The sequence below is a fragment of the Pongo pygmaeus genome, chromosome 2, assembly GCF_028885625.2.
Source record: "Pongo pygmaeus isolate AG05252 chromosome 2, NHGRI_mPonPyg2-v2.0_pri, whole genome shotgun sequence".
In the NCBI taxonomy this organism is placed as follows: Eukaryota; Metazoa; Chordata; class Mammalia; order Primates; family Hominidae; genus Pongo; species Pongo pygmaeus.
In genome coordinates, this window is record NC_085930.1 from 41,023,558 (window position 1) to 41,040,681 (window position 17,124).

At 42.1% G+C, this 17,124-nt stretch overlaps 1 protein-coding gene across 1 annotated transcript in view; it reads right to left on the reverse strand.

Annotated features, from left to right (window-relative positions):
• The window catches only part of MYH15 (myosin heavy chain 15), a 103,904-nt gene that overhangs the window by 4,356 nt on the left and 82,424 nt on the right, over nucleotides 1-17,124 (reverse strand). The window contains exons 23-27 of the mRNA XM_054483603.2: nucleotides 13,782-13,974; nucleotides 13,344-13,547; nucleotides 8,743-8,868; nucleotides 6,470-6,640; nucleotides 3,655-3,759 (exon numbers count right to left, since the gene is read on the reverse strand). Of these exons, the coding sequence (XP_054339578.1) occupies nucleotides 3,655-3,759; nucleotides 6,470-6,640; nucleotides 8,743-8,868; nucleotides 13,344-13,547; nucleotides 13,782-13,974 (799 nt within the window). The remainder of the gene's footprint in view (nucleotides 1-3,654; nucleotides 3,760-6,469; nucleotides 6,641-8,742; nucleotides 8,869-13,343; nucleotides 13,548-13,781; nucleotides 13,975-17,124) is intronic.

Here is a 17,124-nt window from a genome sequence, read left to right on the forward strand (position 1 = left end):
TTTCAAAGGAAGAAAATATCTCAATTTGCTCAGGGTTGAGAAGCTGATTTAATCAAGAAAGATCTACTACTGCTTAAAATTGTTTTCTGGCTCCATTTGACCTATTCCATCAAGTATGAACTTTTTTGGCAGCTTTAATGTTCCCCCTACTTACCTTTCATTCCCCTCACCACCACGAACCCACTCCAACCAGGTCACATTCTCCTGTTTCCCCAGAGCTCCCCTGCTTACTCTGTCCTCCTTAGGTTTAGCCAAGCTGTTCTCATCATCTGGAATGCACCCCCACCACACACGCCACCACCTTAAAGTACCATGTAAAAGTAGATATTAATAATTACTAATTTTAACCGTCAGGAGGCAGGGATGAATATATATGAAAGAACCTAGTTGGGGAGCTAAGACAAGTCTGGTTCAAATAAAATCCCTTCTTTGTTTTTATCTGCCTATCCCTCAACTTGTCAGGTTTATAAAATTCAAAAGATTTATAGCATTATGTGCTTACAGTAAATTATAAAATCAACACAGGTTTAATTGCTAATAATCAGTTTACTGAGAGGAGAGTAAATTGGTGGTAAAGGAGGCCACACAGAAGAAAACTGAAAAAAGCATTGAAGTGGTTGCTGATGTTACTGATGTCCCTCCCACATGGGAAGGCAAAGCCATTGATGTTAGGCCTAGGTTCCCATCTCAGTTCTAGGGCATTGAGTAACTGGTGACCATGGCTATGCACGTCCTAGATTTCCTATCAAGCAAAGAACTTGCCATTCAGCTGTGAGAAGTGCAGTTACCTGATAACCTCCAACTGCAGTGCCTTTGGGACCTGCCACAGCATTAGCATTGAGGCCACACACTTCCCAGGCAGCCCCCAGGCAATAGCTGGGCATAATGAAGTCACTAGTGTCTGGCCATTTCTGCCCAACATGGGAGTCCTTTCTGGGCAATCTTTGTGCTGGAGACTTGCCCAGAGCTGCACTACAGTCTGACGCTCTTCCCTTCTCCTCTTCCTCCCTCAGCCTCTCCCTTCACATCTCTGCCCCATCCTGCTTGCTTGCATCTTCATCCTTCATAGATGTTACTTCTAATAGATCTCTTGTACATCTAACTCTATCCTGGCATTTAGCCAAGCTGTTCTTATCATCTGGAATGCACCCCCACCACACACCACCACCACCTTAAAGTACCATGTAAAAGTAGATATTAATAATTACTAATTTTAACCATCAGGAGGCAGATATGAATATATATGAAAGAACCTAGTTGGGGAACTGAGACAAGTCTGGTTCAAATAAAATCCCTTCTTTGTTTTTATCTGCCTATCCCTCAACTTGTCAGGTTTATAAAATTCAAAAGATTCATAGCATTATGTGCTTACAGTAAATTATAAAATCAACACAGGTTTTCTATCCTATAAAATCAACACAGGTTCTCTATCCTAGAGAACCCTCTCAACACAGCAACTTAACCAAACTGTATTTCCTTATCCCTAAAAATGATACTACCTTCTTGACTAGATGTGTAAAGATTAAATAATATCTATACAGATTCCTGGATGTAGGAGGCAGTTGATGGTAGAACCGAGTAGATGGGTGAAGAGTGAGGGGCAGAGGAACTATCTTGATCTTCTATAGCAATTACAAGTACCTAATCTTATGTTCTGCTTTATAGCACATTTTTCTAGGTGCTAGAGAGAGAAAATAGGACAAGTTTCCAAATGCTAAGGGGATATAAAGGAGAGGATAAATGCAGCATGGGGACCAGCCATAGAACTGCCATGGAGTGGGACCACATTTGACTCCTTTCCAGTAGCAGAATCTTCCCAGAGGACTTTTCCTAAGAAAATGATATTTGTGTCCCTTTCAAAATGACATTTTTAATTGCACCTAGGAATGGGCTGTCACCAAACACCCTGCCTCCTTGTCCTGGTGGTTATTTTGATGATTGAGATGACTTAGTGTAAACCTTAAACATTTCAAAACCAAGTACCAGGAAATGTGGAGTGTCCTCTAATGTCTTTTTAAACTTACAGGGTCTAGCCTAATAGATATTAGCTGATTTGATGGCAGAAAATAGGCCTATCTAAGCATTCTGCAGACACTTGGAAGAAATTAATAAATGCACCTCATTCTAGTACATGAGAAACACTAGGATTATTACAATGAAGAAACAAAGGTAAGACACAATAGAACAAGAATGCATTCCTTGGGACAATGAAAACCAAAAAAATATATAACTTTGGTTTTTTGTTCTATAATGAAGTTGTTTACAGAATAAAACAATAAGAATAATCAATGGGAAAATAAAAAGGAAAATCCAGACATTAAAGCAGCATTTCACGCCATCAACATGGGTGGCTTCTCCACCTTCCTCAAAGTAGAACAGCAAACTTTTAAGTTCCCAAGGTGTTTACCTACTTAGCCACACATACCATGGGCCCACTTCTCAGTGGCTTTGATATACCTAGCATGGTCTAAAGAAGTGTCAGACTAACTCATCTTACAAAAGGAACTGCTTAATAATAAAAGAGCTGTGCAAGTAGCTCGTATCATCTTAATTAGCCCAAGATGATGCTTCTGAAGTGCTGTGCTTTCTTATCTATCCTTCCTGCTGCAAGGGAAGAAGACTTTGACATCTTTAACAACTCAGCCTCAGGAACCAGAATCAGGACTAGCAGATCTTGCATTGGCATTGTCAAAGAAGCTGTAAAAATGGGTGCCTAAAATGAATTTGCCTTTGTATTGGAATAAGCTATCACGCAATGTGAGGGGGCTGGGATAAGCTATCATGTGCAGTGTGAGATAGCTTACTGTCCAGTGTGAGATAGCTGGAATAAGCTATCATGTGCAGTGTGAGAGGGCTGGAAAGTGACTTTTAGCATCTGTGTTCAACAGTGGAAATCACACATCTACTGTGTGATAGGAGGATGCCAGACCCTAGAGGGGAGAACAATACAGTGCCTCTGCCATCAGAGAATCTATGTTGACTGCATTAGAAAGAAAAGGGAAGCAATGGTTGAAAGTGAAAATGTAGATGATGATATTTTTACTTTAGAAATGCATTAGTCACTTGTAAGAAGTCTGCCCACCTCTTTTCAATTATTGCTTGAGACCAATGTTAGTCAACAGGTTAGATTCAGAAAGCTTCAGAGGTCTCTCTTTAGTATTTTGTTTCCACCTGGCACCAGCAACAGTGTCCTCAGCAGCCTTGAGTGTTTGTGCAACCAGAAAATAGGAATGGAAATGCCCCCCGCTGCAATTGAGTCAGCATCCCATGTAACCTGCCAGCTGGGTAGCCACCCCAAGCCTCTGCCATTAACTTCATTTACACATTGTTCTCACTCAGCCACTCACAGGAAGGCATCTTTATGAAAGCACTGCAAACACTATGTGTGAAAAAATCCAGATGGTATAAATAGCTTTTCACTTCTAATTGCAACTTGCCGCTCACATTTTGTTTCCTGAGAGCTCTGAAAAGAGACCGATCCAAACCACTAATAGCACAGGAGCTCTGGGAGGGTGAGTCAGTGTCTACTGCTGAAGGAGAACAAAGATGAAGAGAGAACTGCAGGAGTCCCAGAAGGCCATTTCAGGCTTGAAGGAGTACTTTTCTGCAGGGTAGCGCCCAGCCAGACAAACAGGGAATGGTTTCCTGGAGTACCTGATAGGTCAGCTCTTTGATGCATCGCTCAAGTCTGCGGGCTCCCCTCTGGGCCTCTGCACTGCGATGGATTTCACCCTCCAGTTCACCTTCCAGTTCATGAACCTGCAACCAAAGCGTGACCTCAGACCAGACGCTGCCAGCAAGGCTGGCATTCTATTTGCCAATTGGCACAATCATTTGAAAGAGAGCAAAGTGTCAAGGGAACATGCACACACTGTTTTTGGTGCTTAAACAGGACAGTGTCTCTGGGAAAACTCTCTCGCCAAAAGTAAGATCTTTTATGGATTCATAAAAGAACTGTTTAGACTGAAATATGTGAAAGGCTAATTCACACAGATATGAGAAGCTTTTTTCTTGAATTACAAAACCACACCCAAAGTGTATGTATGAATGTATATGTAAGTATAGAGAGTAAGCAACGTGTAGCCCATTTGAAGACTTGGTCAACATACTACCTAATCTTAAGCTGCTTTCCCTATGTTCAGCTCTGACTCTCGAAAGAAATCAGATGCTGAGTTTATGTCACATGTATGTCACCCACAACCCTCCAGTCCTGCTTTGTGGGAGAGCTATCATACAGACGAACTGCCTGCAGCCTTATAGAGTTACACAAACGAGCTTAACATTCATTCAACGCAGGTGCCTACTCCATACCACACCCCAGTGCTAGGAATACAGCAGTGAACAAAACAAACAAAAATCTCTGCCCTGAATTGGCATACGTTCTAATGAGGGGAAGCAGACAGACGAAACGAAGTAAAATGTAGGCTATGTTTGATGGAGGTAAGTGCCATAGAGAAAAACAAGGCAGGAGAGGGAGTAGGGAGTTGATGTTGGCTGCTCCCCCTGCCTGGGGGGCTCTTGCCCAGATATCCTCTTTTCCTGCTTTCTCCTTGACGCCAATGCCACCTTCTCCAAGAGGCCTTCTTGAGGACGGGAAGGCCAGTGCCCTGAGGCAAGAATGTGCCTAGCGCATCTGACCCCACCTCTTACTCCCCACTGGAGCCATTCCTCCCTCCTGTACCTCCTCAGAGAAGTGCAACATGAAGGGAGGGGAGCAAGTATGAGACCTCCTTGTGGATGAAGCCCATTTAAAGCAATTTTCTGACACCTGCCATATAGGAACCTGACACACAGTTCTGTCTGTCGGGATGTGAGCTCTTACAGGGCCCTCTACTTTTTTTTAAGCACTCCTTAAGAATTTCGTGGGGGGATTAAAGAGATGAAAACACCTTGGGGAAAAACTGCTCTACTAAAGCAAATCCTAGACATCATGTAATTCCACCTGTAAATACTATTGGATATCATTCTAATAGGTAATGATGGTATCATGGTTGTGTCTTTAAGAATATTAACCATAATTCCTTAGTATTATCTGATATTAAGGAGTTCATTGCTGGTCGTTGCTGCTGAGTTATCACTGGTTCTAGGCCATAATAGTGAACAAACAGCAATTGAAAATAAAATCTGGCAATCTTAAAACTGAGTTGGAAAAACCAGTTTCATGTATTTTTTAGGGGAAAAATGCGTACCTTTAAATTGTATACCTATATGCCATTTCTCTTATACCAAAAATCTTGGTTCTTATATATGTCATTGGATAAACTTACTGCTAATAGCAATTAAATGTTGGTATTTTGAACTTATAAATGCATGGTTTTTGCCATTCTTTTGTTATTTTGTCCTTATATTGAGGGATGTATGGACAAAACATTATGTTTAAAAGTCAGTGAGAATAATTCTTACTTGTGTATGTTTAATGCCCCCAATTTAATATATCGTTAACTTCATTTGCTTCCATTGGTGTTAAAATTTGAGAGACTGCTGAGTTTTTTTCTTTGACTTAAACTTGTTTTTTTAATTATAAAGTATGCAAATGATTTATATGATTTTCCAATCTAAACAACTAAACAAGGTACATTAGGAATGTCCAACTGTCATCTCTGTGTTATCCTGTTATAGATAGCCATTTTTATTTTTCTGATTTATCCTGTTACCATTTCGTTTTGAAAATATAAGCAAATGTGTACACCCTCATATTCCCCCACTTTCTTGAACAAAAGGGTATACACTTTCCATATTGCCCTCACTGTATGACTGTATGGAAGTACCCAAAATGGACATGGGTATTCCATTGTATGGACATACCATAAACGTGCAAAGGTGATACCTTATTTTTTAGAGGCCCTTTTGAACAATCGAATCCTAGTTGAATATTCTTTCCATTCTTGTAGCATTTATCATATGCCTTGTCTGTAGTCATTAAAATTGATTCAATAATTTTACAAATCTTATTTTCAAGATGAGTTATTACTTGTTTTTAAGCTCCCTGAAGGCAGATACTACATTATTTCTGTCAGTCCTTACTGTATCTTCTCTAAGTCTTTCTTGATCATTGATTTAGTTGTTTTCCCTCTCCTTTCTCTGGCTGTCAGAAAATGGGCATTCTCTGCAGAGGAAATAACGGGAGAAAAGGCACAGAGGCAAGACTGCCAGGGGTGTGTTTGGAAACACCAGGTAGCCCTGGAGTGAGAGCCTGGAGCTGGTGAGGTGAGCAGGAAGGGCTGCAATGTTAGTTAGCAAGAGGGAAGGCAGATTTCATCCAGTCCAAGGAAAGTCCTATGTGCTCACCCAAAGTCAAGCAAAGAATGAATGCATATATTGAGATCCGACACTCTTAAAGATCTGAAAGTGCTAAAAGCAAAAGTGATAAAGGGTGTGTGTGCTGGGGGGCAGATCTGGTGTCACATTCCAGGACAAAGAGGTCTTGAATTGGGGACTGTCAAGCCCTCATGATTACCCAGACTCCTACCCTGGATTCTAGTTTCTGGATTTGCTTTCTACTCTCCATCAGGGCCATCTGTTCAGCTTCAGCCAGCCTTTTCTGTAAGTCTGTAATTGTCTGCTCCATATTTTCTCTTGTCCTTTCCAAGTGGGCAATGGTATCTTGCTTCTTCTTCAGTTCTTCTGACAAGTTTGCTGCCTAGGGGGGTAAAAAAAGGGACTGAGCTAGTTCAGCAGTCAATTGATCTTAACATTTTTACCCATGATCTTTAAGTTCCTGGTCTGACTGGCTGCCACGCCTTGCCTCTATGTATGCGATCTCTTCCCATTATAATCTCCCTAACCACTACCACCCTCGAGTTTGTTAACAGTAAGGCAATAGAGACAGCAGTAGCTGCAGGTGAGAACAGGGTAAGGAGTGGTGGAAACAGACCAAAGATGAAGAACCATATGAACATTATTACACAACACTTGTATTAAAAGAAAGATGACCAACTGAAGCAATGGCTTTTAATTGAATAAAGCACTGGGATGACTGATTATTGAATAATGTAACCAGTGTCACATTAATGCACCAGAAAAGATATGGAGAAGTGCCTACAAAAATCTTTTCACATCTCACTTCTATAATTCTGTGATTCACTACACAAACAAGTTTGGCTCCAGGAATTTGGCAGTAACAGATGCTCTCACTGCCAATAATCTGGCATGAAAAAGGTTAATTGTGAAGCCTGCTCTTGGCTTTGGCTATGTGTACAAGGGCTTGGTGTCTCAATGCAATCATTAAGAACTGTTTTGAGAATCTCTAGGTGCATTTAATGTAAGAACATGGCCCTCACAGCCAAAGCTTTCCTGTCTATCAGGTTACCAACCATCTGCAGAATTTAAGTGTGAGACTTCTCTGCAGATGGTGAGGGCAAAGAATGAATTACATTCTGTGATGTGGGGTTGGGACTCAGAGCTAAACTGTGGGAGGTTTGGAGGGTGGGGTCAGAGATGAGTTCACTTTTCACCACTGTCAAGAAAATCTTATCAAGGCAAGATTAAGCAGAGAGCATCTTCATAATGTATGATTGCATACGTTTATCAAACAGGAGCAGCTATTTTTATTCCTTTCTACCTGTGTGGATTTTCATAAATGTTACACATATTTGTTCCCTTGGCCATCAAACATCTTCAAGCTTTCACACACCTCATTTTCCTCAGAGATCAGAATACCTGCCTTGATACAAAAGGGATGAGTGATAGGCATGGTTGCCCATTCTTAGAGGGGGCTGGATTCTACAATGATTAGGTGGTTGGGATTTGGTGCAATGGTTTTGTTTAGTTCCCCAAGTGTTAAATAACTTGAGCAAATATAGATACAAGCTCTTCACCTCCTTTGAATTTTAAAGTGACTAATGTAAAATGTAATCAAATGTCCTGTCTCCTAGTTTAGCGGGGGAATCTGCTTCCCTTCATGTGGGAGGATCAGGGCTGTTGCATGTGGTTGTGCATTTGATGGGCTGCACAAAAGCTCTTGATGGAGAAGGGGTGAGCAGAGACAGAAACCAACCCCAAACCCCACTCTGCAAGCTCTGGGACCTTCAAAGCTGAATCTGCCACACACAAACCTCCTCCTCCACTAATATATTTTTCCCAGTGGTACCTTCCGCTAACCATGCCCTCTGAGAGAAGTGCTGCATCTGCCCACAGGGGGTGCCCAGAGGGTGGCCTTTTTTCGGTCCCTATGAAGGTGCGCCAAAGCTGGCAGCCAACTCTGAGCTCAACATCATTTAGGAAAATCACTGCCATCAACAACTGGAAAATAAAGAAAGTACAGCAGCCCTGAAACCCTTTTTTACCAACCTGATTTTGCTCGTCAAGCAGTAGTACAGGTTGTAAAAAAAAAATAAGTGAATTAAGCATTCTTTCCAAACCATCATCATAAAACTGTTATAGACCCTAGGAAAAATAGCTTTTTGTAAGGAAACACAGAAAGAATTGTTTCTAGACACTAGATGTATTGATTCACAAATGAAAAGTGGCTTAACCAAAACAAAAGAAGACTCCTGCTTTTATAAGGTTTTGCTTATAGCAATTCAACTGCTCCTTTTCATCACCAGGGTATGTTAGTGGGAGGAGCTAATTGGCCTAATTTTTCAAGATGAGAACGGGGAGGCAGAGAGGTCAGACTAACCTCCTCTTGGCTGTATGGGGAATTAATGGAATACTTTTTGGCTGCAGATGTGCCCCTGCCCCTTGGCCACTGTGCCAGTGAACTCTGGGAGACAGGATTGAGTAGGTGGTCAAGGGACCCACCTCAATGGCTGCCTTCTTGGCCTTCTCTTCTGCATTTTGACACTCCTGCACCACCTCTTCAGCTTCTTTCTGCATCCGGGCAACATCAGCCTCCAGTTTCTTCTTCTGGCTAAGGAGGCTTGTGTTCTAAAGAAAAGCAGCATTCCTATTAGGCAAGTAAAAACCAGCAATGCAAATGCAAGCTGGTCTGTTCAGGACATGCAATGGGAGTCAGCTCTGGCCAGAAGCAAATTGTATTATAGTGAGCCATATTCCCTTAAGCAATGCTCCCAACCCCAAAAGGCTTTTGCCATCAAACTTGAATGGAAGGGATTTCACCCATTAGAAGTTCAAGACTAAAGAGATGGCAGCCTGAATCAGAAGGGAGGAAGGGTATCTAGATAACCTACAAGCCCCAAACGTGTTTGGTTTTCAATGGGTTGAGGAAATGTTTCTCTGCCATTTGCTTTTGGATGTGGTAGAAACAAGTGTTCTAGAGCAGAAGTTGGGATCAATTGCAGACATCTGAAGAGCAGAGGTTGGGGAATAAAAATTGTAACTCCAAGTATGCTGCTCCAGAAACAAACAAAAAAAATCATTCCTCTTCTTTTTCTACTTCCCTTCCTATCTCACTTTACAGTGAGGAGGTGGAGAAAGTAGTTCAGAATAAGCCTCCTCCTCCAGCCCTTAGGTACCCTCATTACCACGGAGGATTCTTTGTGTTCTATGGTTGGTGCTGCCCTAATTCTTTCCTTCCTGAGTTGTGACACTAGAGGCCAAATATCCTTTTGCTGCTATTTGGTCTGTGTTTGAAGCCCAGCTTTTCTGAGGGTGTGAAAACTCACAGTGTACATAAAAGGCATAGGTTTTCTATTTTTTTATTTCTTTCACTTTACCCGTTTCACATTCACTTGCCTCTGCCTAGTGCCTTTCTCTGTAGCAGCATGAAGACTTGGAAGTAGAAAGATATTCCAGGCCAGGTGTGGTTGCCCATGCCTGTAATCCCAGCACTTTGGGAGGCTGAGGGGGGTGAATCTCCTGAGCTCAGGAGTTTGAGACCAGCCTGGGCAACATGGTGAAATCCCGTCTCTACCAAAACTTTTACCAAAAATAGCTGGGTGTGGTGGCATACAGCTGTGGTCCCAGTTATTCGGGAGGCTGAGGTGAGAGGATTGCTTGAGCCTGGGAGGCGGAGGTTGCAGTGAGCTGAGATTGCACCATTGCAATCCAACCTGAGTGACAGAGTGAGACTCCGTCTCAAAAAAGAAAAATAAAAAATAGAATGATATTCCAGCATCACTGGTTCTATCTACCCCACCTTCACTATGGCATGAAGCATCTTTATCAAGACTGCCATCTTTTGTCCTTATGGAGAGCCAGGCACTGTATGCCTCCAAGATTTCCATTGCCATGGCCTGAGAGATGGGGTGGAAATAAGTTGTATTTTCCTGAAATGTTTTTTGGATGCTCACAGCACAGACTCCATAGAAACCATTTCTTTGTAGAGGAAGGTACAAGTACAAATACTAATTTGTTTGTACATAGAATCATTTAAAATTTGCTAGGAAGACAAGGGTTTAAATCTGTAAACTGAATTACTCTCTAATTTTTTTTTTCTTTTTTTTTTTTTTTAGGAGAAAGGGAGTTAGGGAGTGTTTTGCAGAAAGGTAATCCAGGTTGTCACAGCTCAGGTTTGAAAAAGGCACTTGTAATCAGTCAAAGATAAGTTTAGCCTCATATGTTAGTCCTAGGCTAGAGATCTGGAAATGCAGGAGGTAGCTAAGAAGGCTCCCTAAAAGGTTCAGTATGTTTTGCTTGATAATGTTCTAGTAACTGCAAGGTGCCCCAGCGTGGTTTAGGTTGGGGAGAGGTCCTTGTGAATAATATCACCTAGACCAGTGCTGGTCAAAGGGTAGTCTTTCTATGAGCAGTAGCACCTGAGAACATGTTCACTTTCTAGGTCCCATTGCAGAGCTTCTGATTTAGTGGATCTGGGGTGAGATCTGAGAATTTACATTTTTGTGTTAGGGATTCTTATATGTACGCATCAAGTTTCAGAAACTCTGCCCTAGAGACCAGGTCTCCTCTACCTAATTTTCTTCTTCCCCAAATCCTCTCCTCTCTATGCATGCTTTTTCTCTAGCTGATCCTCATCTCTCTCTAGGCTAGTGATTTTGCATCATATTGGATCCCACTGGTGCATTATCATGTATGATATGCATGGCAAATGATTTGTTACCAATAGCAATTAAGTACTATAGACCAGCGGTCCCCAATCCTTTTGGTTTCATGGAAGAAAATTTTTCCACAGACCAGGTAGCGGGGTTGGGTGGGGAGATGGTTTGGGGATGAAACTGTTCCACCTCAGATTATGAGGCATTAGATTCTCCTAAGGAGCATGCAACCTACATCTCTCACATGAGCAGTTCACAAGAGCATTTGCACTCCTATGAGAATCTAGTGCTGCTGCTGATCTCACAGGAGGCAAAGCTCACTCCCCTGCAGCTCACCTCCTGCTGTGCAGCCCAGTTCTTAACAGGTCCCAGACCTGTACTGGTCTGTGGCCCGGGGATTGGGAACCCTTGCTCTAGACAGTGGATGAGTTATTTTTTTTAAAAAGTCTGTAGTCTATTTTATAAGAATCCAACTCATTGGATTTAAACTTTCTTGAAGGAGAAAAAAAAAATGTTTGAGTTAGCCTGTTGGGAATTATCTATAACCTACAGACTATTTGTTCTATACCACATGGTACCCGGATGGGATTGTGTCATACACATGGACACAAAAGTCAAATTGTAGGCACAAACTAATTACAACATCTTTCGACAGGCACATTTCTGGTTTATACTTTCTTTTATCCAGTATTTTTCAGAAGGGGGAAAATTGGCATTCTGGAAGGGGCAGTTCCTTGGGATTATCCTTCACCTTGAAGGAGTTTTGGTTATCTCTGGATCCTACTCACTAAATGCCAGTGGTATTTCCCAGTCACTGTGGCAACCAAAATGATCCCACAGACATTTCTAAATACCCCAGAGTGTAGCAGTTCTGCCCCTAGGTGCTTTAATCTGTCCTTCACAATAATCACCACAGTAAAATTTCCTAAAATGCAAATCTGATAACTTCACTCTTAGCTACTCAAAATTCTTCAGTGGATCTCCATGAGCTGCAAGATAAAATTCAAACTCCATCACTCTCAGGCTCAGGGTCCCTGGTGACCTGGCCCCACCTATCTCAGCATGATTTCTGATCCTTCTGGCTACCCACCCAATATTCTAGCATGTGAATTTCCCTTAGAATCCTAAACTCCTTCCCCCTGCCCCCATGCCTCTGCCCTTGACTTTCCTCTCTATCTGGCTGGCTTCTTACATGTCCTTCATGACTCAGACGAAGCATACTGTGCATGTACCTAACTCTCAGATTGTCAAGGAAGGCATTCTGTAGGGGTGTGCTTGCTATATCTTTATACTCTTAGCAATGTACTACAATTGCTTAGTTCAATCTTCATTTTTTTAGGACAGTGGAGACATTCTGTGTCTATACCATCCATACCAGTCCAGGTTATGGTAGGGGTGCCCTATAAACACTTATCACACAACCCATTTACTATAGATGTTTGTCCCAGAAACTATGGCTTCTTCTGATTCTAGGAGAAGGAGAAGGATCTAAGAATTATTGCTTCATGTCACTTACATAACCTTCCATTAGAAGCCAGAGTCCAGACAGTGTATCATATTTGTCAGCAGCCACTCAGAATTGTTAGGGCTTTCCTGGCTCCAAGGCAGGAGCATTGTTTTTATCCTGGGATGCTGGGAAAGCACATGGCTTAGAGAGAGCAGGAGAACCAGGAGCAGGAGTGGTTCTGGAACATTAGGGAATGTTCATCCCTCCCTCCCCAGCATCCTGGCTGTGGATGCCCTAACAATCCATTCTTCTGGCATAAGGCTTATTGTTATGGGTTGAATTTTGTCTCATACACACACAAAAAGATATGTTGAAGTCCTAACCCCTAATTTATCAGAATGTGACCTTATTTGGAAATAGGGTCTTATTTTGTTTAAAAGGAAGCTGGAAAAAAGGGAGGCAGGGGGATAAATGAGTTAAAATGAGGCCATTAGTGTGGACCTTAATCAAATATGACTGGTACCCCTATAAAATGTGGCAATTTGGACAGCAACAGACCCTCGCAGAGGGAAGATGCTGTGAAGACACAGGGAGAACACCATGTGAAGGCGGAAGGTTAGAGTGATGCATCCATAAGCCAAGGAATGGCAAAGATTGCCAGTAAGCCACCAGAAATTAGGAAGGGGCAAGGAAGGATTTCCCTACAGGTTTCAGAGAGAGCATGGCCCGACTGACACTTTGATTGCAGGCTTCCAACCTCCAGGAATGCGAGAAAATAAACTTCCGTTGCTTTACGCTACCCTGTTTGTGGTACTTTGTTATGGCAGCCTGAGGGAAATAACATACTTGGGAACAAATGAAGAGTATGACCATGGCTTTGCTTCACAGGCACATCCAAGACTTAACAGGGCGACTGTGCATGGTCCAAGGCCGCCCCAAGTGTGGGAACCACTGCCTTCAACCAACTGGCCCAGCTAATAGGGAGAGTATATGGGCCCCACCTGGGTATAGAAAAGATTGATTCTTTCTGTTGCTTCCAGGAGCTCTTCTTCTGATAGCCTGCGGCCACGCTCTGTCTGCTCTTGCAAGGACCTTAGATCCTCTAGTTCAGACTGAAGAAGAGAGTTGCGCCGCTCAGCCACAGCCACCTGCTCCTTCAGATCACTGTTCAGTTGTGTGCTGTCATCCAGCTGCATTTGAAGGTCCTGGGAGAGAAAAGATGGGCCTGGAGTACAGATCCCTCTAAGTTCAACATAGACTATGCACCTACACATGCATGATCTGACCATGTATTTAGACATAAGCATGCTCCTTCTCTCTGGAAAGATTAGATTTGTTGTCCTCATCTTTATTGCTGAACACAATCTGTTGCTTAGTTTGCTTCCATAAGCAGAAACATTTTCCACCCCTCCCTACTCCATCTTACAGTTTTAAAATACCTTGATTTGAATCTGAAGCTGGCCCAGGGATTTGGTTGCCTCTGACACCTGCCGGTTGGCACAGCTAAGCTGGAGTTCCATCTCATTGAGGTCCTCTTCCATCTTCTTCTTCAGCCGGGTAGCCTCAATTCTGCTCTTAGCTTCAGAATCCAGACTAGACTGCAGGGAGTCAATGGTACACTGCTGTTTCCTTCTAATTTGAAATAACATTTGGAGTGGGGAAATGACACATCCAAATTAATCAAATTCACCTGCTATGTTTAAAACAGTACAAGAAACAGAAAAAAAAATAAAATCCAAGATAAATTTTAGGTAACTAACAAAATGAGTCTAAGTGCTTTTATTTTAAAAACAGAGAGAATGAGAAGTTAGGTTAGTGAGTATATGTCCACCATAATGGACTAAGTAAGGTTTCCGGACCAACTTCCCTGAAGAATCCAGGAAAATACAAGAAGCTTTTCAAGGTTCCTGTGAGGCAGCTTTAGTCTTATCTGATATCCCATAAAGGATGATCTAGGGCAAGTGCCTGGGTTTCCTGTGGTGGCTAAGGATGAAGGAAGGATGCTTTTTCAGACAGCCATAATATTTCAACTACTTTCAATGGTGAAAAATGTCTGAACAAGGCAGGAAAAAGCCACTCAGGTTGGAACAATTCCTGAGATGCAGCAATACTGCTATAGTAGCCTGGAGACACAACTCTCCTAGAACAAAATGGTTATCTTTCTCTAGGAGTTTGAGAGTACACCCAAGGATTGGCTGAGACAACCAATTGTGTGATATTGAATTACTTTAACACTTTAAATTCCTTCCTAAGAACAAAAACTAGAGCTAAAAATGTATTTGCAAAGTGACAGAAGACAATAGCTATGTGTTTAGGAAGGCCATAAAAAAATAAAAAATTGGGAGAATCCATGGGAATTTTTATTTCCCAAACGGTTTGTAGTTAGTTTGGGACTATGTGACTAGATTCTGGTAAATGCACCGTGGGGAGTAATGAAGTTTACCATTCCAGTGCTGGCCCATAGAAATGTTCACTTGTGAGATCCTGCACTCTCCCTTCCCCCTTTCTACCAAACTGAGTCACAAGATGGAAAGAACCTGGGTCTTTCAACGACTTTGAATGTTATTGACCCACTCTTCATCCTACCTCACAATGGCCTCAAACATAGACAAAAATAAATTTCTATTTCTTTTAAGTCACCAAGATTTGGTGGTTGTTAGGACAGTTTAACTGCTGTAATTGACACATGCCCTGTTAAGCTCAATTCATGAAACAGGGACCTGGTGCTGGACAGATAATAGAGAACAGAGAAGGCAAAAGCCTTTCTATTCTTCTTTCTCATAGAGCCTGTCTGCACAAATTAGATTAGATCAGAATTAGATTCCATGTTGAATTGTCATCAAGCCAGTGTCCTAAGCTCTGTGAGGTCGATCAAGAAGGCATACAGGCCGGGCGCAGTGGCTCACACCTGTAATCCCAGCACTTTGGGAGGCTGAGGTGGGCAGATCGAGACCAGCCTGGCCAACATGGTGAAATCCCGTCTCTACTAAAAATACAAATATTAGCCAGGCATAGCTGCATGCGTCTGTAGTCCCAGCTACTTGGGAAGCTGAGGCAGGAGAATCACTTGAACCCAGAAGGCAGAGGTTGCAGTGAGCCAAGTTCGTACCACTGCACTCCAGCCTGGGCGACAAAGCAAGACTCTTGTCTCAAAAAAAGTAAAAAAGAAGGCATACGGCCTACAGGGGGAAGAGAAAGGTCAGAGCTTGAAATTGGTTGACAGGTGGAGGTGCTACTTTTCTTAACCCCCATTCTGCCCATTGGTGAGGGAGGCCTCAGAAGCAATTATGGAAATGTATAGAAAATAACTCTGTCTGGCTCCAGAGCCCAATGTGAGCACCTGTCCTCTGCCAACTCCATCTCCCTGGTCCTCACAAGCTGAGGTTGGTATCTCATGCCTGTCCTTAGGCTCTGGGCTTTTGTCCAGCTTCCAGATCAGAATCCTATAGGGATCCCAGTAGGTAAAGTTAATATGGACTTTTAGGGACTGCATTATGTCCCCCCCAAAATTCATATGTTCTTGCCCTAACCCCCAAGACTTCAGAATATGACTATATTTGGAGATAGGGCCTTTAAAGATGTAATTAAGATTAAATGAGGCTGTTAGGATGGGGCCCTAATCCAATGGGACTAGTTAGCGTCCTTATAAGAAGAGGAAGAGACACAGGGATGCATGTGCACAGAGGAAAGAACAGATGAGGATGCAGTGAAAATGTGACCATCTGCAAGCCAAGGAGGGGCATCGGGAGAAACCAAACCTGCAAACACTTTGATCTTGAAGCTTTAGTCTCCAGAGCTGTAAGGAAATACATTTCTGCTGTTGAAGCCACCCATCTGTGCATTTTGTTATGACAGCCATAGTAAACCAATACAGAGATGCTCACACTCCACATCACAAAAATCTGTCAGACACTTATCTGTCCTACATTGGGAAACTCATTTTTGCCACAGCTGACTCTCCTTACACAGGAACACTGAAGCATCCCCAGCCTGGTGTCAAAATCCTCTGTACAGAAATACATTCTACTTAAGCAGACAAACTGCATGTTTCAAACTGCACTTTTCCCACAGTTGTTTATGAAACTTCATGAGTGCCTGCAGACAAGTAAAAAGTGAGATGGTTTAAGAGGCATGGGTATAATACAGTCCTGGAGAATGGCTGCTAGACAATCAACACGTTTCATACAGAGTCAAGAAATCTTTAAAATGAAAACTCCCTCAAGTACATTCTTTAAGAAAAATGATGCATTCAGGACCAAGGGCAATATAGGAAGAAGTACATTCTTTTTCCTAAAATGTGAAATACAATTTAAAAAACCAAATGCAAAGAAAAATCAAGATGATAGAACTTGGAAGAGCTAATGATTTTAAATCATTAGCTCAGCATTTAAATCATTGACAATGCAATAGGTCATTTATTTCCCTTACAATATTGCTAATCTATGTCAGAGAAATAAGGGATTTTTTTCTTAATCCAAATACGTATGAGCCAGCTTTAAAATAATTAACAAGTTATTTTGCTACCATGTCTGAGTTTAAGGTTCTAATTTTCAAAGAAACTCGAAAATATTTTACTTAGAAGTGGGAAAAGATTTGAGCATATTCTGGCAGAGATTCACTCAGACAATAAAAGAAACCAAGTCAGATGGTGTATATAAATTAAGACCACGTGGCAAAGTCTGACATGACTGAGTTCAGAGGAGTGGACTTTACAGAAGGAACATTACTATATACCTGGGGCTCTACACCAGGGTTGGGAAAACTATGGGCTGTGGGCCAAAT